The 23,355-nt window shown below is 39.1% G+C and overlaps 1 protein-coding gene across 10 annotated transcripts in view; it reads left to right on the forward strand.

Moving 5' to 3' along the window:
• The window catches only part of kiaa1109 (KIAA1109 ortholog), a 95,714-nt gene that overhangs the window by 50,354 nt on the left and 22,005 nt on the right, over nt 1–23,355 (forward strand). For 7 of the 10 annotated variants that reach the window (XM_041812476.1, XM_041812481.1, XM_041812483.1 and 4 more), the window contains 21 exons: nt 723–907; nt 1,164–1,339; nt 1,492–2,086; nt 3,862–4,060; nt 5,912–6,175; nt 7,607–7,700; nt 10,697–10,903; nt 11,158–11,393; nt 11,547–11,791; nt 11,923–12,028; nt 13,683–13,780; nt 13,959–14,147; nt 14,304–14,472; nt 14,882–15,093; nt 16,469–16,546; nt 18,272–18,470; nt 18,573–18,632; nt 18,786–19,012; nt 22,451–22,581; nt 22,692–22,815; nt 22,926–23,038. In XM_041812476.1, coding sequence (XP_041668410.1) covers nt 723–907; nt 1,164–1,339; nt 1,492–2,086; nt 3,862–4,060; nt 5,912–6,175; nt 7,607–7,700; nt 10,697–10,903; nt 11,158–11,393; nt 11,547–11,791; nt 11,923–12,028; nt 13,683–13,780; nt 13,959–14,147; nt 14,304–14,472; nt 14,882–15,093; nt 16,469–16,546; nt 18,272–18,470; nt 18,573–18,632; nt 18,786–19,012; nt 22,451–22,581; nt 22,692–22,815; nt 22,926–23,038 — 3,907 coding nt within the window. The remainder of the gene's footprint in view (nt 1–722; nt 908–1,163; nt 1,340–1,491; nt 2,087–3,861; nt 4,061–5,911; nt 6,176–7,606; nt 7,701–10,696; nt 10,904–11,157; nt 11,394–11,546; nt 11,792–11,922; nt 12,029–13,682; nt 13,781–13,958; nt 14,148–14,303; nt 14,473–14,881; nt 15,094–16,468; nt 16,547–18,271; nt 18,471–18,572; nt 18,633–18,785; nt 19,013–22,450; nt 22,582–22,691; nt 22,816–22,925; nt 23,039–23,355) is intronic. The other 3 variants (XM_041812480.1, XM_041812482.1, XM_041812485.1) reach the window with 1 other exon arrangement.

Consider the following 23,355-nt stretch of genomic DNA (forward strand, 5'->3'; position numbering starts at 1 on the left):
ATATGGATTTTTTTTCTGAGATTGTTCAGAAGATAAATTTACTTATTATTTTTTTAAATGACTGCTATTATGCAGATATTAGCTGACAGTGTGTAGGATGAAAAAAATGTGCTGACATACCAACTTTCATTCTTGCTCCAACTAACAGTGCCCAGTATAGAGATTTTCTTTGTGAATATATCAGTTTTAAAACAGGTACCTCGCAGGTTGTTATTGGTCTTTTGGCTTAGCAGCCCACTGACTTGTTTTTGAGAAAGGGCTTGATAATGTAAAATGTATTTGATATTGGTAGGATTTAGTGGTAGCTTATAAGTCATTGTAAAGCTCTGCTATAAGCTGCAGCAAAATGGTTGTGATGGTAGATGGAGACATGTTTTGTCACTTTCCCTTTCCTGCCTCACATATTATTGGTATTGAACAACCCAGAAATTGTAGTCATCCCTCATAGTGTAGCTCCTTCCCTCCATCCTGTGCTTCTGAACTCTGACTCAGCTTCTGTATTGCAGACACCTTTTGCATTTCTTGCAGTATTTGCCAATAACAGATAGATTATGTTAGAAATGTATAAAATGTTCTAAAGCAATCAACTCACTCACTGCAGCATACGTAACATGCTGCAACTGTGGTGCTACTCTGGAAAGAAACTATTACCGTTATTGGCTCCCATAACCACTGCTGTGAGATCCTATGTCCCATCCTAGACTTCCTTTTCACATTCTTAGGTGGGACGTGTAACCTACCCACAATCCCCTCAGCATCGGACTTCAACACGGTGCTCTCCAGTGACCAGAATACCTTAGACGGAACCCACTCCCAGCACTCCCAACATAGCACCAGCCAGGATGACATTGCTGACATTGAGGAGGGCAACCAGTGTCCAGCTGCTGTTCAGCTGGCAGATGCTCAGGTGAATACATTATGTCTGCGTTTGTTGTGCTTCTGTCTAAACTTCAACTTTGCATGTTTATGGCATGCCTGCAGTTCTAAATGTTCTTTCAGAATATAAAAAACTGGGTTTTAAATCTAGTTTTGATTGTTGAAAGTGCCATTAATGCTGTCTTTGCCAGGTTGACACCTAATGATCTGTGTATGATAGATTACGCAGTGACATCTAAAAAGGAACTTGTCTTTTTTGTGCCATGTTGTCTGTTTTTCATCCTCAGGTTGTTTTCAAGCCTTTACTGAGCTACATAGGTATTCAGGCCCAAGACACCACTCCTCTTAGTTACAAAATGTATTTTGGAGAACATCTGTCTTTTTCTGGCAACCTTGAGTGTCTCAGAGCAGACATTGTCGACTCTGATACCTCCAAAGAACGGAAAAACAAAAGATCCAGGAGGTAAAATACATCTCAGTCAAAAACCGCAATGTCAAATGATACGAGTTGAACAATGTCAAATCCCATTTGTTTTCATTCATCTTAAATGTGTTTATATGTGAAAGTCACTCCAAATAAATGTGCAAAATATATCTATTTCACTCTTTCTTCAGACAAGGCATGGTCAGTCTCCCTCCCTTGGAGTTTAAGCCAGCCCTGCTAATTGAGACATTCAGCCTAAATGCAGTAGTGATGGAGAAATCGACCAGCGCCCCTCAAGGCCCCACTGCAGCTCCACTTTCCTTCCACGACCTCAACCGCCGCCACTACAACACATTCCACTGTGATTTTACTACAGCCTGTCAGGCGATCAGCCAGCGTGTTGACATGGCCCTCGTGCGCCTCATCCACCAGTTTAGCACCATGATAGATGACATCAAGGCCACACAGACTGATATCAAGCTGAGCCGCTACACTGCTGGCTCAGCCTCTCCAACCCCAACCTTCAAGGCTCGCCCATACCGCCACTTCAGGTCCTCTGACTTCAGCCGAAGTTCAAGGGGTAGCCTCAATGGAACAGGACGCAGTGGAACCCAAACCTTAAAGAGCAAGAGAGGGCTGGGTGCAGGGGGAGGAGTAGTCGGTGCAGGCACAGGCATTCAAGGGGGTTTACCACCAAATGGGCCTCCATCAGGAATGGACACGTTAGGGAGACGGGAGCCTCGAGGGCGCAGCTCCCTTGGACGTTCAGAGCGACGCACATCTAAAGTAAGTATGACATAGAGGGACTTTTTTAAACTTCTGATGAGTCTTTTTTACAGAAATTGATGAAAAAAATAAAAGAAAGGCACCCTAGTAAATTATATAAACTAGAAGCTCCCACTCATGCAGTTGTCATCCACTGCAGCCTGTCTGTCCAGTCCAGCCTAAATTCCACACAGAATATAATATTAGGAATAACAGACAGTGTGTTGTATTAAAGGAATTGTAATACTGATGTTCACTAAAGCACAAAACTCTTAGTGTGTGACATGCATGGTCATGCATACCAGTGTCACACATGGATAAAAGAGCAGCTAAGCGTCTCAGACTAATTTAACTCCTGGTTATGGCTTAGTAATAGCAATTTAAAAATAATATTAACTGACCTTATTTTAACATCATTTATAATTTATTTGTACATTATACAGAGTTGAAATAGTTTCCTGATCTCTGGAAAGTTTGTGCACCATAAAAACTGCAGCACACTTCCATCAGCTCTCACAGACAGTAGGCTAATCATTACTCTATTAATGCTGTGCTGTTACCAACCTCAGGATAAGATGCATAATGCAATAGGGTCAACTTGCATGGAAAGGGCGCCCCCCCCCAAATAACTGCTTAATGGCTCAGTGTCTCCATGTGCCGGTGCGTACTTGGGATAGTTGGTCTACGGTAGGCTTGGGCAGTATCCACTTTTTACCCTCCCCAAATTTTACCGGGGGTATACGGTATTACCACCAGCTCTGAGCGCCTTCATCATTTGCCAAATTGAAATTAAATCATAAGCAGGGTTTAATTTATCATGTTAAAGCACCTTCACACACTGGCAGTGGTGCTGCTGGTGAACAAGGGTACGTGTTTTCAAGGCATTTGTTTAAAAACCTGCACTCGTCACATGGCACTGTCTTAATGACAGTAATTGAAGCAATACCGTGGCTATTTTTTAATATCCTGGTATACAATATAACCGTATTACCGCCCATTCCTAGTCCACAACATTATAAGGGGAGCATCAAAGCTGTGCCGTTGGCTTGTTTACAAAGATTTATAGTGTAGCGATATTAAATATTATTAAAAAACATTTTAATAAACCTCATGTTCTTCAGCATAACAATTAAACTTCACTCAGCACATTTTACCACAATGGCACCGGGTGCACAGTTCTCCACCAGCTTCAGTTGTAGTGCTGAGCTCTTTGTTCTCATGCTGTTGTCTGCTACTCTTTATCATGGCAATATCAGCAGCTCTGTTTGCCCATCATTACTGTCGTTCTTAAAAAAATAATTTTAATCCATATCCACATCGCTTTCTGCAGTGTTTGTTTCCTTGTGGTAACAGCAGGTAATGTCAGCGTGTACTGATATAGTGTCGCCCTTCTCGGGACTCAACCCCTTCGTGGGCAGTCTGTGGGCTAGCATCAGACCTACACAGAGAAAATGCAGGTTGTAGTCTAACAGATGTCCACAGACATCTGAGACACTCTGCCTGGCGAAGTTTTGGGGGGTATATGAGAGGGGAGTTCTCCTTACAGTTTAAAATGAGTACAGTCACACACTGATCATTGAACATGTTGATGCACAGCTAGTTTAAAATTGGTTAATATATCCTTTAACTGGTACTGTCTTGAAAGCACACACGATTTTAGCTATACTGCTAAACTCTGCAGCAAGACCATAAAAAGGCAAAAATAAACCTGGTTATTGGCCTTCAGGCCTGTAATGCATATTTCTGTTTATTCCATTGTTCCAGAATAGTGATTTTATTTGTTTCTTTTTTTTTAGGTGTCAAGAAAGGGCTCCCGTGACGTGGCAGACCACATGGCAATCCAAATGGATGATTCGGACTCTATCACCGTTTCAGAGCAGAGCGAGCCATCAGCAGAATGTTGGCAGAACATGTACAAGCTTCTCAACTTCTACTCCCTCATCTCTGATCCAACTGGAATCCTGGAGAAAAGCTCCCCAGAGAACTGTCTTTCAGGTGGGAACTAACTTCCAGCAGATAACCTGATCCCAATTTACAGTTTATTTTTAAATGTCTTTCTCTCCTTTTTCTTCTGTTCTTAATCAATGTCAGCATCAAAGACAATTAGATTATCATGAAAACATCTGTTTTTCATGTAATTTGCTTCAAAAAGTTCAACCTCCATTTATTCTAGATTCTTCTTCACACACAAAGTGCAGTATTTCAAAGGGTTTTTTTTATCCTGATTATTGCAGATTACAGCTCACAAAAATCAAAAATCTGCTATCTCAAAATATGTGAACATTACAAATGCCAAATCACCAAAAAGTGATTTATAATACAGAAGTGTTGACTTCTGAAGAGTTATGCTCATCTATGCACTTGGTACTTGGTCGTGACTCCTTTTTTACAAATAACTGCATCAATGTGACGTAGCATAGAGCAGTTCAGTGACACTGCTATGGTGTTACGAAGCCTAGGGTGCTTTGGTAGCGGCCTTCAGCTCGTCTGTATTTTTGAGTCTGGCGTCTTTTATCTTCTTCTTTACCCCAGAGATTCTCTTTGTTGTTCAGGTCAGATGAATTGGCTGGCTAATCAAGCATAGTAACACCATGGTCAGCAAACCGGTTTCTGGCAGCTTTGTTATTGTGGGCAGAAGCCAAGTCCTGCTGGAAAAGCAAATCAGTATCTCCATACAGCTTCTCAGCAGATGGAAGCATGAAGTGCTTTAAAATCTCCTTGATAAAGCACTTTGGACCAGCAGATGACATGGCACCCCAAACCATTACTGACTGTGGAAACTGAAAACACTAGACTCCAAGCACCTTGGATTCTGTGCCTCACTGATCACCTTGATTTCCAAAAGGAATTTTTTGTTATCTGTCATCTGAAAACAGGACACTGAGCAACAGCCCAGATCTTTTCCTCATTAGCCCAGGCGAGATGATTGTGTCTTCGTCTCTGGTTCAGAAGGGGCTTGACACTGGGAACACAACACTTCTAATCGGTTTCCTGTACACATTTATGTGTTGGCTCTTGATGCACAGACTTCAGCCTTAGTCAGCTCTTTGTGAAGTTCCCTCCAATCTTAAATTCTTAAATCATCTGTGTTTGACAAAAGGCTGCACTTAACAGAATTGCTTGTGCACACTTTCCCTTTCCAGTGAGCTTTCCATGAATACTAGTATGCTTCAATACAGCACTCTGAGAACAGCCTGCCTTTCCCCAGTGGTCCTCTGTGGCTTGCCCTTCTTGTGAAAGGTGTAAATGACTGTCTTCTGGACAACTGTCATGTCAGCACTCTTCCCCATGGTTGCAGTTGTGTGTACTGGACCAGAATGAGTCAACAAAGGCTCAGGAAACTGAAGAGAGCAGCTAATTATGCACTAAAGGTTTTAGGAGTTCTTTTAGACTTACTATGTATGTTGAGCAATTTATTCCGATATTGTATGTTTCTGACCATGATACATTCATAATAGTTAAAAATGCATTATTATGCTGTATGACTCTGCTTTTCTCATATGGTTTGCAGTCTTTTGTTCCAAACTATTTATGACATTATCTGCTGTTTATTAAGATGTAACCCTCCTGCAGTAATAATAGCCCCATATTCCCAAAAGAACTTAAACTTCGCTCTAAGACTTGAACTTGATTTTAGAAAGTAACTTAACAAGGGTGCCTGACAGGGAACTAACCCATCCCAGTTATTTAAATCTTTACAAAAATTCCAAACAACAGAAATATAAACATTTGCTGCTGTTTATATCCTTCACAACATTACATTGTTACATCTGAGGAACATTAGTTTACAGTGGTTGAACTTTTTATTTGTCTGAAAAAATCTTCTATGTTGATTTTTTTCTGTAGAAGGTGGACTTCGCCCCTCAGAACCTTTCTGTAAAGTGATATTTGAGAATGAGCAGCAGGACCCCACCACCCCCAACAAACCCCAGGGTACAGGGGGACGACGGCGGAGCCTGGTGAACTCTGAGCCCCAGCATGTCACACTCATAGTTTTTGGCATTGGCATGGTCAATCGAACTCACCTGGAAGCAGACATTGGAGGGCTTACTATGGAGGCTGAGCTGAAGAAGATTCATGGAAGTTTCACCCTAAAGGAGAAGATGAAAGGTGAGGCAAGGAAGACCTGTCCTCTCTGTTCATAAAGCTTCACATTCATTTATTTTTCTTTGTTTCTTCATGTGATTTTGCTGACTGCACAGACCCTCATCTTTCTCATCCCACTGATGGATTAAAAGACCATTTTATCTGAGTTGTTGTTGTACCCAAAAATGCATGCTCTCATATTCATAAGAACAGTCTTTCCCAAACATAAGCGTGCTGCGGGCCAACTTGACACCTTAAAATCTTCAGTGGCCCTCTGAAAGGTTTTAGAGCAGATGTTTTGGCTCTGCCAGGCAGGTGGTCAGTTGTTGGAGTCTTCAGTCAGTCAAAAATTGTGTCAATCGTTTAGAGAGATATGATGGAGTAATTTTTCTTGTTATTTTTATGATGGACCTCGAGGACTTCTTAAAGCCAAGCGTGAACAAAATTTACATGTTCTGAGTTTCTTTGAAATTTTCCCTACAGAACTCAACACAAATTTCCCCCAAAAAAACACTGAAAATTCTCAAACTTTTTTTCAATAAAAGATACCCTATGATTTATTCAAATATTCCCAAAATGTTTTAGTGAAACCTAATCACAAAACCAAACCATTTAATTAAATCTTTCCCAAAATTGAATGTAAATTTCTAAAGATTTTCAAGCAAATTCCCTCTAAAATTCTTTCTCAGATTACCCAAATTTTACAAACCCCCTGAGAAATACAAAAGAGACCCCCCCCCCCCCCAAAAAAAAGATAAAATTACAGAAACTGTGCACATAAATTTCAAAACTAATTCTCAAAAAATGAAAATACATTTCCCAAATTTTCATGAAAATGCCGGACAATTTGAAAAACAGATTCTCCCAAACATCTTAACAAATTTCCCAAATTCCCATGAAATTGCCAAAAAATTCAAAGCAAACTTTCTTAGGAAACTCTCCAAAACATACCAACATAACCCCAAACTTTCACAGCAAATTCTCCCAGTGTCTTAAGCAAATTCCCTAATCTTTAGTACTGTATGGCATTTTAAAAAATGATTTCAATTTTTAAAATTATATTTCCAGTTTTATTGTTTATTGCCTCTCGCTCACCTGTAGTACCTCACACACTTTGGCCAGCACTGCATTAGAATATTGCTGAACAGTTGTAGCTGTGTCTGTTGCAACAATACAACAAATACAAAATCTTTCAGTCACCCCCACACAAGCACAGGCATAATAAACTGTAAAACCACTCATGTTATGTACATGTTACTATGTCCCTGTGGCTTGACGTGATTGATTGATTGCTCTGGCAGTATCTTAACTGCTCTTAAAAAGTATTAGAATCTGAAGTTGCCCACTTAAAATCACTTAGCATTTTCATCCATAAAATAATTGTTTTCAATGACTGAAAAGGGCAGGAAGAAATGATTGGTTGTTTGTTTTCATTTGTTTTCCATGTGTCCACAGATATCCTGCACCAGAAAATGACTGAGACGTGTGCATCAGCTCATATAGGAGGGGTAAACATTGTTCTGCTGGAAGGAATAACACCTGACATCCAGTATGTACCAGTTTCTTTCAGTGTGTGCTAATACATGAATAAACAACAGTCTGTTGGAAATTATCACCTAAAACATGCACTTGGATGTTTTAATGCCAAGTACATCTGAAAACACTCAAGATTTGACCAAATGGTTTTTGCTTTTGTTGACCAATTACTCTCTCTCTTCCAGCAAGGTAATTCAACAGCACTCTTTTCTCTCAGCTGAAGGCATTTCCCCAAAAACTTAGCTGTCCTAATTAGACTTTCAGTCTTGTAGTCATCAATTCAGACTGGCTAATGTCTCTTCATGCTGCTTCCTTCACAGTACAGGACCTTGACTGCCCCAAAGTTAAGAGGTTTTTGTCATCTCATTTTAGTTAACCCTTTAAAGCCAATTGTATCATATTTGATACACACTTTTATGAAACCTCTATCTATTCAACATGATCAATAAATTACTTTAAAACCTTTTGAATACAATCTGATAAATGATAAATATGTCGTCCAGTGGATTATCAATTGAAAGATATGTGTAATGCAGCAAATGTGATACAAAATAAAATAATGGATTTTTTTATTTCACTTGAAGTTTTTTATTTATTTATTTTTTTACTTCTCAGTTCCAAAAAAGTAATTTTCTGGCTATTATTTAAGGTATCAGGCTTTAAAGGGTTAACACATTCACTTAATGTCAATAAAAACCGGAACCCAGTCATGTTTGAAACTTTTTGCTCTCAACTGGCACTTAACACCTGTTTCTGAATGTAATTTTTGGACCATCAGATTTAGGTAGTGGCATTCAAATTTTTTTTTTACTTGTTATTTTGTCTGGGAAAAATAAATTTGTTGATGAATTTGTTATATAACCATTTATAATATATTAAAGCATGTCACTGTAGGTACTGTATTATCTGCAGCTGATATACCTTTTCTTATACTTTTAAATGTTACTCTAATTGCATAGGGCTGGGCGATATGGACCATTCAGGCCAAAACCATGTAGTCTAGTCCACCATTCAGGCCAAAACCATGCAGTCTAGTCCACCATTCAGGCCAAAACCATGCAGTCTAGTTCACCATTCAGGCTCGCAGCTTTGATTACATTAGTCTGTTATCTGTGCTGGTGAACGCTGGGCCAGTTTCTGACAAATTCATGACATGAGAGCATCTTTAGACCTTATTCAAGAAGCTCTCCTGTGTGATCATGGGGGGAAAACGCTTGTTTGGAGGCGCAGATATGTTTTTTTACTCCTCTTTGTCAGTGTTTTGAACTGTTAGGCTGAGATAAATCTCTGTAGTTGTGGAGAAGTGGATCACATTTGTCTGCTGCCGGGCCGTCTTCTCTGTGACATGTACGACTCTTGTAGGGAGTTTTCAGAAAATGTTTGTGCCCAGGCAACTCACATATTCTGGGTTAAGTGTCTTTATAAGATTTTTAAATCCTGGCTCTTTTACAACACAGGGTCATGACAATGGGCAAAGTGAAACTCCAGCGAGAAATGTATGCTGCCGGATCAAAACTTCCACATTTATTTAACCCTTATATAACCAGATAAAACCCACTGAGATCGAGATCTCTTTCTCAAGGGTGACCTAGCCAAGAGGTCAGCAGCACATGTCAAAATAAATGATACATATTCAAGAAGCAGATAATAAGCACTATGTTAAAACATATAATAATTAAAAATTCAAGCTAGATTACATTTTAAATTGCAAGAGTAGGAATCACAATAACAATCTAAACACACAAGCAATGTGCCACAAATGTTCCATGGTCTCGCGTTGCCTGTCATTTAAGATAGAACGAGAGTTTTCCAGTGAAATTAGTTCTGACAGTTTCAAATCAGACTCCATGCAGAGGGGGCAGCAAAACTGAATGCTCTTTTCCCTTGTTCAGTCCTGACACGAGGAACAAGCAGGTGGAAAATATCACAAGAATGCATGGCGTTGTGTATTTTAGTTCTTTCACATAATTTATACTCAATATTTGGGATATAGTCATTTTAATGTGAGACAAAAGCTGCGATACATCAAGTATCCCGATATCTCGCCCAGTCCTATGATTGCACTTGGTTGCACTTTTTTTAAGCAGTTTTGAAATATTTTACTATGCCCCTTTACCTTGCAATCTGCTTTGTCTCCAAAACAAGAACAAAGTTGCAATGCCCTCAGAGCTGATCACATTTGTAATCTGATGGCTCTCTAAATCTTCTTGTTTGTTCTCATCTCAAGGTTCCTAAGAACTGTTTTTCAACTCTTCTTTTATATTCCTTTCTCTTTCTTTTCTTGCTACTTGCATAGACTGGAGGATTTCCCAACATCTCCCACCAGCACAGCTAAACAAGAGTTTCTGTATGTTTTTGCTATACTTCAGGGCTCATCTCATCAGTAAATCAGAAACACAGCTGCCCTGGTTGCTCATCCTTCATTTGTCTGATTCATTGATATGTATTTTCAGTCGAAACTTTCTCAATAAGCTACTCTCCTTGCTCGAATGTGTGTATGAGTTTTTGTTGTGCGTCTGTCTGTCTCTGTTTCTGTGTTGAAGTGATCTGTGAATTCTTTTACTTCGCCATTCTCACAATTATATTAAGCCTGAGAAAACACTGAAACATTTTACAATCAACATTTGGATTAACTCAGTCATGAGCCATTTTAATATGTATGTAGTGTTGTATATGCCAAAAATCAGATCACAATTCATTATTATTATTTTTGTTGTTGTTGTTATTATTATTATTATTATATATATTTTTTAATTTATTTTTTCATGAAAAGACCTTGCTTTCATCTGTCACTATGTACAAATCCCTTTCTCATTCATAGTGGACCATGTGTCACTAGTGTTGCTGTTGAAATGTGACCATGAACTGAATGCTGTTCTGAATCTGCATGACATTTTACTGTTTGATGTCCTCTCAGTAATTCCTCTTTAACCCGCACACCCATTCATATTTAAACACAACCTTGGAAAAAATGAATATTGCTTATTTGAGTTTGAACCTGTGTTTTAGAACGGTGGTCAAATGCAACATTGCAAAGTCCCAGGCACTGTACAGCGCCCAGAGAGGACTGAAGACCAACAATGCAGCTGTATTTAAAGTGGGAGCCATCATGATCAACATCCCCCAGCATCCTGCAACTTTGCACAGCATGATGGTCCGCAGCTCTCACCAGCTCTCCAAACAAATCTCTGACCTCATCCGCCAGCCCTCAAACATGCAAGTCCACTTCATTTTCTCTACAAAGTCTCATTCACAGTTTTTTAAGTAACAACTCTTGATTCTTGAAAGGAAGTTTTCAAATCTGAATACACCTGTATGCCACATTCAAAGAGTGCTTTCATCATCTGTGATGGGGAACTACGGGATATCCACACTGTTGTCAGTTGACGCCTATGTACACATTCAGTACTTTTTTAGATGATGAGACCATACTTACTGGCTGTCTATTTTTTGTTTTCTCTCTCTTACAGTCAGCCTCCTAATAGAGAGGACACCCCAACACCACAACCCTCTGACAAAGCATCCAGCATCAATCAGACCCCAGTAGAAGCCAATGAGTTCCCTCAGCTTCCTGAAGGCCTAGAGAAGAAGCCCATTGTCCTGAAGTTTAGCGCCATGATGGATGGCATCACAATCGGGGCAGCCCTTCTGCCATCACTAAAAGCAGAGTACAAAATGGGTCGCATGAAGAGCCACGGAATGACAGGTATGTTAAAGAAGAGAACTGACATGATTCCCAGGATACTGCAAACTAATTAAAATCTGTATTCTATGGATTAGCACCAAAGTTAAAGCGTGCTTCAAAAAGATGAGTCATAATAATTAAGCCTTTTTTTTCCTTTTTTCCATCCATGTTCAGGGGCACAAACAAGTTTCACCTTTGAGTTGCCAAACCATAAGCTTTGCTTCCAATCTAAAGTGTCACCAGTGGACATGTCCACAATGCCACCATCAGCTAGCCTCACGCTGCCACCAGTTACCATGTCAGGGGAGTACATCATGGAAGACCATGAGAGCCACTCAGACCAGGGCTGGGCTCCTGATGACTTCCCAGCGAAGCAAGGCAACTACTTACAAGGCAACTATCTGCGCTGTGTTGCTGAGGTAAGATGTTCCGAAGGAGGCTTCACATTTCTTTGTCATGACAGTGAATAAACACTAAATAAGCACCAGTATGAATAAACAGAGCAGTCTTTGTTGAATTGTGAATTGTGAATCTGAATTCTCTCATGCAGATTGGTTCATTTGAGCACAACCTGTCAACAGACCTGCTGAACCACCTGGTTTTTCTGCAAAAGGTTTTCATGAAGGAGGTCAATGAGGTTATTCAGAAGGTCTCAGGTACTGTATATTATCCATCAAACTTGAATGGATGTCATTTTTTACACAAACTTTAAATATATACTTCGGGTTCCAAATGATTATGCAAATGATATTTTTCTCTGATTTTTCTAAGGAGTCTATGCCAATGACTGTCAGTATAATTTTCAAATCAGCTGCTAGAGTATAATTCAAATTTTATTGAACAAACCTCTCAATGATAACTTTTTTTTTTCAAAAAAGAAAAAAAAAAAAACTCAAAATGCCCTGTTCCAAATTATTATGCACACAAGCGTTTCAAAACATTTTATAGGTTGTAAAGAACTGAAAATGGTCATTTGTTGGATTTGCAGCATTAGGAGGTCATATTTACTGAAATCAAAAGCTATTTCAATCAAAAACGTCTTAACAGGCCAAATTACATGTTAACATAGGACCCCTTCTTTGATATCACCTTCACAACTCTTGCATCCATTGAAATTGTGAGGTTGTGGAGAGTTTCTGCTTGAATTTATTTGCAAGATGTCAGAATAGCCTCCCAATTCTTTGCTTGAGGATGCTCCAAAGGTTCTCAACAGGGTTGAGGTCAGGGGATGATGGGGGCCACACCATGAGTTTCTCTCCTTTTATGCCCATAGCAGCCAATGACACAAAGGTATTCTTTGCAGCATGAGATGGTGCATTGTCATGCATCAAGATAATTTTGCTCCAGAAGGCACAGTTCTTCTTTTTGTACCATGGAGGAAGTGGTCAGTCAGAAAAGCTATATACTTTGCCGAGGTTATTTTCACATCTTCATGGACCCACAAGGGTTTTCCAGCTCTCTCCCCATGATTCCCGCCCAAAACATGACTACGCCCCCTCCTTGCTGACGTCACTGATGAATTTGGCTGGCAGAAACCTTCCTCATCATGCCTTTATCTGCATGAACCCATCTGTGCTCTGAGTCAGTGATAAATTTCATCACAGTACAATGATCATGCTTCAGTTTTCATGAAATATTTAATGTTTTCATACATTGTCCAAGGCATTGCACTATTGATGCTTTTTGTCAGCAGAGAGATCCTTTTTCTTTCCCATATTGCTGAAACCTGTGGCCCACTTAATAATGTGGAACGTCCCTCTTAAGTAGTTTTCCCTTAATTAGGCTCACCTGGCAAACTAATTATCACAGGTGCCCTAGATTGATTTCAGTGATCCAAAGAGTCCTGAGACACAACACCATCCATGAGTTTTACTGAAAAACAAAAAATGAATTGTTATGACACTAAAATCCAATTTGCATAATAATTTGGAACACATTGTGTATGTTTCTGTACAAATGTAGACCATTTTCTGTTAAACGTCATGTCTCCAAAAAACAAACAAACAACTTATGTATCTGAAGGTCACTCAAACTGTTTACATACAAACCAGTGCCTAAGGCACTACAAATAGTATATCAGTTAGTTTACCTTACAGAGCTTGGTTAATGTAACTGCCAAACAGAAATTTACCTGGAATTTATATCCCATTTTAGGATAAAGACTGATAGAAATAGTGCAAAACAGCTAGTCACATGAGGAAATGATCTCTAAATATAGGGTTATTGGGACAATACATTCACCATAACGTGAATTGCATAACAGTCATCCCGAACTTGTGAGTTTGACTTTAACTCTTTCTCTGCATTCAGGAGGAGAACAACCCATCCCGCTGTGGAATGAGCATGACACATCAACAGATGCAGACAAGCCAAAAATCCTACTATATTCTCTCAGTCTCATGTTCAAGGTACCTTGTGTTTAGTTTTTTCAAGCACTGAAACTCAAAGTAGAAAAGGGGGTCACAGATGGAGCCCAGACCTTGTCGTTGCTTTTGAATAACAAAACCATTAAAGGGGTTTTCTCTTTTGTTCTGTTGTTTATTGAATGTATTTTAAACTTCTGAGTGCAATTTTCTCCTAAACCAGGGAATCCAGATGACAGCCACAACTCCCACCATGCGAGCTGTGCGCTTTGAGACAGGCCTGATAGAACTGGAACTATCCAACAGAATCCAGTGCAAGACTCAGCCTGGTGGCAGCAGCAGTTACCTCAAACTGTTTGGCAAATGTCAAGTTGATCTTAACTTGGCTCTTGGACAAATAGTTAAGCACCAGGTATAGATAATGTTATAAAACTTTAACGTTTTTATTCATAACTTTTTAAAATGAACACCTTGTAACATTCAGAGTCCACACATTTTTAAAGGGTTGGTGTGATTGTGCTGGTTCATATTTTCACTGCCTCACACAATCTCACCCTTCTCTTTGCAGGTGTATGAAGAAGCTGGCTCTGACTTCCACCAGGTGGCATACTTCCGTACACGGATTGGCCTGCGGAATGCTCTACAGGAGGAGATCAGTGGCTCCTCAGATAAGGAGGCTGTTCTCATCACGCTCAACAGACCAATTGTTTTTGCCCAGCCTGTCGCATTTGACAGAGGTTGAGTTTTTTTTTCTCTCTACATCTTGTCCAGTGTCTAATATCAAATACCAAAAACTGTCCTGCATAAATGCATTTGTGGTTAAAGACACTTTATAGTGTCTTTAATTCCAGAAGGTTTTGCCAATATTAATCATGAGCTTTAAAGCTTGAAGCTTTTTGGAATTAAACGATTGCATGTCTTTAAATTTGTTCTCAACAGTTTTTGCAGTGAGTAAGTTGGATTCATATTAACCCTGTTAGTTGGCACTGAAGCATCAGTGACATTGCAGAAACCTCAGGATTTTATTTTAACCCAGATTGTTAAAAAAAGAATGATTTCAGAATCAACAAACTCAAGCATGCATACTCCTTAATCAGTGTTTTTAACCATACAGTCAGAGAGTAAACTTCTGTTTGTCTCCTGCAGCTGTGCTTTTCTGGCTGAATTACAAGGCTGCATATGACAACTGGAATGAGCAACGCATGGCCCTCAACAAAGATATTCACATGGCCACCAAAGAAGTGGTGGACAAGCTGCCAGGCATTCAACAGACCTCTGCCCAAGCTTTCAGCACCCTCTTCCTGCAGTTGACAGTCAATGACCTGGGAATCTGTCTACCCATCACCAACACATCCCAGGTAATCTGCTTTGTTGGTTTTGGAAATGCACTAGTCAGTATGGAAGTAGAAAATCAAGATCAAATAAAGCTGATATTTATATTACAGATGAGGTTCATTTTTTCTCATTTTTTTCAGTATTTGATGTAAAAATCATTGTTTGCTGATGTGTTTAGCATATAAGTAAGCAGTAATTATGGCATATTTTTGTAAACGGAGCATTTTGTAGGAGCAAAGTATTCTTTTTTGTTGAAAAAAAAAAGAAATTTTGAGGGATTTACTGAGACAAGAAATCAGACTTCCATCCCCCTTTTCTCCCATATTGTTGAATTAATGGTCTCCCCTTTGACACCCCCCCCCCCCCCACACACACACACACACACACACACACACAAATAAATATACATATATATATATATCTCACAACTTTCATCCGCACTTTGCAGCATTTGCTGTTACTTAATTTTGCTTTTCCTTGAGCATAGTTGTAGATGAGGACTCTATTAATATGCCCAACCAAACACTTTTATTCAACGCAATATCAACCATAATTTGTTCCCTTAATGTGTTGTGCATCAAACCACTCAGATGGTGCACAAATGTAAGACATGTGCATGTTGGGTCAGTGTATTTTCTGGCAGATCCACTCACTGGTTGAAACCAGACTCGAAAATCGGGAGAAACTCTTGTTGATGCGTTTTTTTTGACCAAATATGGAAAAGTGGCAAAATGAGCAATTTTTCAATTTTTCAGTTTTTGACCAAAAATTGAAAAAATGGAAAAATGAGCCATGGTCAAAAACGGAAAAAATAAAAAAAGGCTTGTTTTTCCGTTTTTGTTTTTGTTTTTGTTTTTTTTTCATATTTGGTCAAAAACAAAAAAAAGGAATAACGAGAGTTTCTCACAATTTTTGAGTCTGGTTCCAACCAGGAAATGGATCTGCCAGAAAATACACTGACCATGTAGGATTCCCTTGTATTCAAATTTTAAATCTGTATTTGAAACACATACTTAACTGTACAATAGAGTGGGCTACTTGTTCACAAGATAATATCAGTTTTATTTGACTGTACTCTTGTTTTGTTCTTTTTTGTTTTAAATGAGAACATTTTTTGTTTGAGAAGATATTTCCACTTTGAAGAGAGGTGCCGTTTTATTGTCAGATCATTTTTAAGAAATGTCTTAATTTGTTAGAAAATTAACTTAATCTTTACACTGTAAATGTTACTTGTTACAATGTTGATTAAAAATGACCATGATCAACCCTTTACTAATACATTTATACTAGGGGTAATACTGGAATTAAATGAATGGTCCATTTCAGTTGTGTTGTTATATTTAAGATATGTCCATGGTGACAAGATAACCAGCTGTTATCTCACACTTATTTCCATAGAGAGGACCAGTTACAGAGGGCACCAACTCTGGAGCTGGGGCCAGCACATCAGTAGGCCACCATAAAAATGCACAAAAAGTAACCTATGATTTATTACATCTATGTCGATGGCTTGTTGTATTCCAGTGACTTCTGAGATCAATACATTCAGTGACATAAGCACACTGCATTGCAAGTGCTCTCTGTTAAAAATTGTATGGCTTCTTTGTAACAATCAGTTTCTTTCACAAAGCTGGTGTAACAACTAACAAAGCTTGGGCTGGTGTCTGAGAAGTGTGGGATGTGTAATCACTTCAAGATTATTCCAGTTGTTGTCCAGAGCATTGCTAATATGGCCATTATAAAGGAGAATCTTTATAATGGCCATGAAATTGGAAAAAAAAAATCCACACACAATGTGAGATCTAGACACATCTGGATTGAGTGAGTTGACTGATTTGGTTCAGTCATCCTCTTAAAAAACTGGTCACAAAGGCAGTAAAAATATTTTTGACCTGCCTTTAATTCAGACTGGAATAACAACCAAACTCAAATTTAGGACCTGATCAGGGTTAATCAAGAAGGTTGAGGTGTCATGTTTTTTTTTTGTTTTTTTTTTCCAAATCCTGTAATCAGGCACTGTCTTATAATCTTAGCTTGGTAACATTTCACTCAAAGGTGTATTTGAGGGATTATGTTTTTCAACAGGCTGTAATTTGTGGACTTCTACATGGTTGCAGTAATTGGATGAGTAATATAGCAAATTTACTATCCAATAGACCAGTGATACTCAACATGTGGCTCTTTTGTGATGATTTGTGGCTCTTTTATGGCTTAAGCTGAAATATTTTTCCCCAGAAAACCTTAAAAAAGTGAAACTTTTACCTCAGAAATTATCAATTGCAAGTCACATTAATCAGTTTGTTTCCCACACTTGGCTTTAATTGTCAACATTCATTTTTGTCTGTATATTTCCATTTCCCTTATTTGCAATTTTTTGCCACTTTTAATCAATTTTTACTGCTTTAAGGCTACTTTTGTCACTTCTTTTTGCCACTTCAGGCTCCATTTTTGCCTCAGTTATCCAGTATTTGCCCAATTTTCCCAAGTTTTGACTGTTTTATCCTGCTTTTTGATAGTTTTGCCACTGTTCACCCGTTTAAGTTGCCTTTTGCCGTTAAATGCCACTTCTTTCCCCCTGATTTTTGCCACTCTTTGCTGCTGTTTGCCCATTCTCCCACCTTTTGCCCATTTTAGTCAATTTTCACCTATTTTTTGTCATGTTTTTGCCACTTTTAACTATTTTTGCCACCTGCAACCCAATTTTGTGTCACTTTTCACCCAAATTTCGCCACTTCTGCCCTTTTTGCCGCCTTTTCTCCCCATTTTTATCACTTTACACCCAGATTTTGGCATTTTATGCCTACTTTTCCCTTTTTCACCCTTTATCCCCACTTTTTGACGATTTTGCCCCCTTTAACTTATTTTTATTGCTACTCTTACCCATTTTCGCCACTTTTCATCACTTAGATTGTGGCTCTTGCAAAGGTATTGGTCGTCAAGGGTTGAGTAACGCTGTAATAGACACTCGAAAATTGTAATGTAAAAAATGGTTACCAAGAAAACCTAATTGGGTTAATCACTCACTAAATCACTAAAGTGTGTCCTAAAAATAAATCCGTCTATCAAAGTTGGTTTGAACTGGTAGAGTAGACACTACTGAATGAAGTGTTACCAGCTAGCTCTGTTGAAGATGGGGTCTTTTTCCATGAATTTTCATCCCTACTTCAGACCTGTATAATCCCTCTCCCTGCCAACCCCCAGGCCAACCACAGCATAGATTTTGACACTGGCTCCGCCTTGGTCCTGACAATTGAGAGTACACTGATCACTGCCTGCTCGTCTGAGTCCCTGGTCAGCAAAGGCCACTTCAAGAATTTCTGCATCCGTTTTGCTGAGGGCTTTGAGACCTCATGGGATGACTGGAAGCCTGAGGTCCGAGGAGATCTAGTCATGAATGCCTGTGAGTGACACATATAATTGAAGCATTGAAATAAAAGTCAGTAAAACTGCATTACATTTTCTAATATTCATACATTTTTTTCTCATGTTTGGTTTGAATCAGGCGTAGTTCCTGATGGTACATATGAAGTGTGTTCCAGGACTACAGGGCAGCCATCTGCAGGCAGGTTTTTTCAGCTAATATCTGAACTATTAAATAATGGATACAATCTTCTAGCTACACATTAAACTAGAGCTTAAACCTTATTTTGTAAAAGATCCACATTTTCTGCATTTCTTGTAACGTAAACCATGGTTTCCTCTTTCCAAAAAACAGAGAGCAGTAGTGCTGGCACGTGGACGCTAAACGTACTTTGGAAAATGTGTGGTATCGATGTTCACATGGATCCAAACATCGGCAAGCGCCTTAATGCCCTGGGTAACACGCTGACGTCCCTGACAGGAGAGGAGGACATAGATGACATTGCTGACCTTAACTCTGTCACGATGGCAGACCTTTCAGATGAGGATGAAGCTGACTCCATGTCACCCACTATCCACATGGTTTGTTAATGATGACTCATTCACACCCTCGCTCTTTATTTGATCTTTAGTAGTTATTTTAACATACTTTTCAATAATTTGTTCTGGAATGTTGTAATATTATGAAATAGGACAGATGTTTCCTTTAAGTGACTGCAGAAAGAAATCCAGCTGATCTTAATGCATCAATTTCTCCATACTGTGAAGTCAAGATGCAGCATACACAGTGAACTTAATCTGTTGAGTTGATTCATTTGCTATCTTTCTGAAGTTTAAGGGGAGTATAAATCAATCTCATGCTTCATTTATCTTTTTGATAGAGAAGCTATATTCAGCAGTCAAGCTAGTCGAGCTTTGCATGGTAAAAGTAGCCTATCATAACCTCTAAAGTGACAGTGGCAACAGTGGTGCCAAGACTCCATTTGGTCACAGCATCCCGCCAAGAGATAAACCTGCATGTAAGGCCTCTTAACACCAAAATTTTTCAGTGTTTGCTACATTAAGATTTTACAGACTGTATAATGTTTGTGAGCTCAAGACATAATGTGTCAAGTTTGAAAGGTTTAATGGTGCTGAAGGGTTGAATTTATTTTTTCAAGGGACCCTCATTGGTCAATTTTTATATTTAGCATAGCCAGCTGCTTATTCTAGTTGTATATCCAGCAGACAGGAGAGTGGTATTTATTTTCCTTTGGCTCTTAACAGAAAGGCCAGCAAAGACATAAAACATACAGTTTTGTTGTCAAACTTTACTTTTCAGTACCATGTTTTAAAAATGATACAATGTTAGAATTTTTATGATCCATGTTAAGAAAAAATCAAAAGCTCTAAAAACTCTACACTTCGTTCCAAATTATTATCCAAATTTTATTTTAGTGTCATAAAAATTCAATTTCAATTTTTTGTTTTTCAATTAAACTCATGGATGGTATTGTGTCTCAGGGCTCTTTGGATCACTGAAATCAATCTCAGACACCTGTGAAATTAGTTTCCCAGGTGAGCCCAATTAAGGGAAAACTACTTGGATGGTTAATGGATTTAGTGGATGGTTGGTGGACGGCCACGATGTCCCAAAAAGGCTGTTACGTCAGCAAAGAGGTGGCGGAGTCATGTTTTGGGCCGGAAGCATGAGGAGAGAGCTGGAAGACCCCTTTTGGGTTCCTGAACGTGTGAAAATAACCTTGGCAAAGTATGTAGAGTTTCTGACTGACCACTTCCTTCCATGGTACAAAAAGAAGAACCGGCCTTCAGTAGCAAAATGATCTTCATGCATGACAATGCACCATCTCATGCTGCAAAGAATAGCTCTGTGTCTTGGCTGCTATGGGCATAAAAGGAGAGAAACTCATGGTGTGGCCCCCATCCTCCCCTGACCTCAACCCTGTTGAGAACCTTCGGCGCATCCTCAAGCTAAGGATCTATGAGGGTGGGAGGCAGTTCACATCAAAACAGCAGCTCTGGGAGGCTATTCTGACATTTTGCAAGAAATTCAAGCAGAAACTCTCCAAAAACTCACAAGTTCAATGGATGCAAGAATTATGAGGGTGATATCAAAGAAGGGGTCCGATGTTAACATGGAACTTAGCCTGTTAAGATGTTTTTGATTGAAATAGCTTTTGATTTCAGTAAATATGACCTGCTAATGCTGCAAATTCAACAAATGACCATTTTCAGTTCTTTACAACCTATGAAATGCTCTAAAACTCTTTTATGCATCATAATTTGGAACAGTGCATTTCAAGTTTTTTAGTTTTTGAAAACAGTTGATTACTTGAAAATTAAACTAACTGTCATTGACATTAATTTTTAGGAAAGTCAGAGAAAAATATCATTTGCATAATCATTTGGAACGCGGTGTAATGTTGAAGTTTCTCAAGTTCTTATGGCATCTCATTTGGGTAGAAAAGATTATTAGTTGATTTCTTGCTAACAGACAGAAAAGACACTCTTTCTGAACTGCACGAATTCATTGGCAATGTTGGGTACCAAAACATTACCAACAGTGATAACCAAAAGGAAGAAATTACCCAATGATGGATTCCTTGTATGTTTTGTTGTTGTTGTCACATTATCAAACAGGTATGGATTAACTTGGGTCCTTACAAAAGTAAGTTCAGGATGGAGATTTTCAATTACTTCATCAGTCTTCCCTTGCCATTGTTTACAGAGTCCAGGGAGCCAGATTAGCCCTCGGCTGACCTTAAGGAAACGTCTGGTAAACCACATCCTGGGCCTCAGCCCTAGGCCTCAGAGTGTGTCTGTCCCTACTGATGACTTTAACTGTGAATTGCCTCGCTTCCAAGCAGGCAGTGCCAGGGCACAAAGACCTGTCTCCTGGGCCTGTGTATGTAGCCACCTATAGCATCAAACTCTTCTCTGGGCTGACAAAATCATTTGCAGGGTTGCCACATCTCAGTCCCCTGCAGTTATTTAATAAAGGCTGTGCATTCTGCAATGCTGTTTTATTCCTAACTGTAATGCTTGCCATTGGCTTTCCAGCCCTCCTTATTAGGCTTGGAAGATGGGTGTAATTAGATTAATGAGCGTTAAACATTTCCTTTTTGCATTTAGAGTGGAGTGGTGACGGGGATGGTGGTGGTGGCAGAGTCTCTTGTTTTGTGACATTTTTAAGTGTGTAATACCTGGTGTTTGGACTGACCTATGTGTAGCAAATCTTGATTTAAGCATAACAATAGACAGTGCTGTGAGGTATTTGCCCCTTTCCTTGGACTAATGAGACAAAAGCTGAAATTTTTGGAGTGTATTATTCCTGGTGTAAAATTAACACAGCATACCAACAATCAACCATGGTGGTGTTGTGATGGTATGGGCCTGCTCAGGACCTGGATCACTTGCTAGAACTGATGGAACCATGAATTCTGCTCTTTATCAGAAAATACTGAAGGGCAGTGTCTGGTCATCAGTTTGTGACCTCAAGCTCAAGCACACTTGGGTTATGCAGCAGGACAGTGATCTGAAACACACCAGTAAGACCACCACTGAGTGGCTTAGTCAAAGTCTGGACTTAAATCGAATTGAGATGCTGTGGCATGACCTTAAACAGACCATTCATGTTTGAAAACCCTCCAGCATGGCTGAATGAAAAGAGCTCTGGATGGCACAACCAGATATTAGGTTTAACGGAGCAATTACATTTTCAAGATAGGGCCTTGTAGTTCTGGAAGGCTTTTTCCTTTAAGAAATGAAATCATAATTTAAAAACTGAATTTAAGTGTGACAAATGAGTCAACAAAAAGAATTTAGGAATGGGGCAAATACTTTTCACAGCACTGTAACTATCAACAAAAGCATCTAAAATCATAGAGACTTGGAAAGAATTCATTTTTATTTACAGCAGCTGCCTGGTGGAAGTTTCTCTGAAAACAGTGTCTGGATTATTATCTAGTTTGTCGTCATTGTTAAGTTTGTTTCCATGTTATCATTGCTTTAACCCAACAGGAGACCATTGACCCTAGAAGGCAACTGGTGATGGGGAACCAAGTGATTGACCCTCGTGGAAGGAAGTTCACCAAGAGAGTGGTGGACATCAGAGAGCTGAATGAACAGGCCAAGGTCATCGATGATCTCAAGTAAGACTTCTGACTTCTCTCTCTGGAACAATTCAGAATCGTTGAATATTTCAGCATTTTATAATTTCTGTAGTTCAAAACTTATTGGCTTCTTCCTTTTTTACCTTTAGAAAATTGGGGGCCAGTGAAGGCACCATCAACCAGGAGATACAGCGTTACCAGCAGCTAGAATCTGTGGCTGTCAACGACATTAGGAGAGATGTCAGAAAGAAACTGAGACGTTCCAGCATGAGGGTGAGTGCTTCACAAAAAGTTTTTAAACTGTCAACAAAGTATTTATTTTATTTCCAGACGATACCTTAATGACTGTCATTTAAACTTTCGAACATAAATTTTTCTATAAGGCGGCCTCTCTGAAGGATAAGTGGGGCCTTGGCTACAAACCAAGCTACAATCGTTCCAAAAGCATCTCTGCAGCAGCAGGTCGACCCCCTCTGAAGAGGATGGACAGACAGAGGTACATAAAAAAGCAGACAGCAGAGATTATGAGCAGATGAAGTTAAACTGTTGACACACTGTTTGGCATAAACCAAAAATATTAACTCTTCAGCAAAATAGCCAGGAATAATTCTAACTCTGAATGAAAACAATAATCCTTTTCCTTTTTTTTTTTAAATCTTGACTCAGCAGCTTAAACAACAGTGGCCTGTTGCACGAGTTGTAACTGTCTCCATAGTGTAAAGTCCCTACTCTGAAACTAATTTCAGTTGTATTTAAGTTTTGTGATTGTTTGGTGGCTCTGTGGAGATGTAAGGTTCATCTTAACTATTAGCA

Source organism: Cheilinus undulatus, linkage group 18 (assembly GCF_018320785.1).
Source record: "Cheilinus undulatus linkage group 18, ASM1832078v1, whole genome shotgun sequence".
NCBI classification, from domain to species: domain Eukaryota; kingdom Metazoa; phylum Chordata; class Actinopteri; order Labriformes; family Labridae; genus Cheilinus; species Cheilinus undulatus.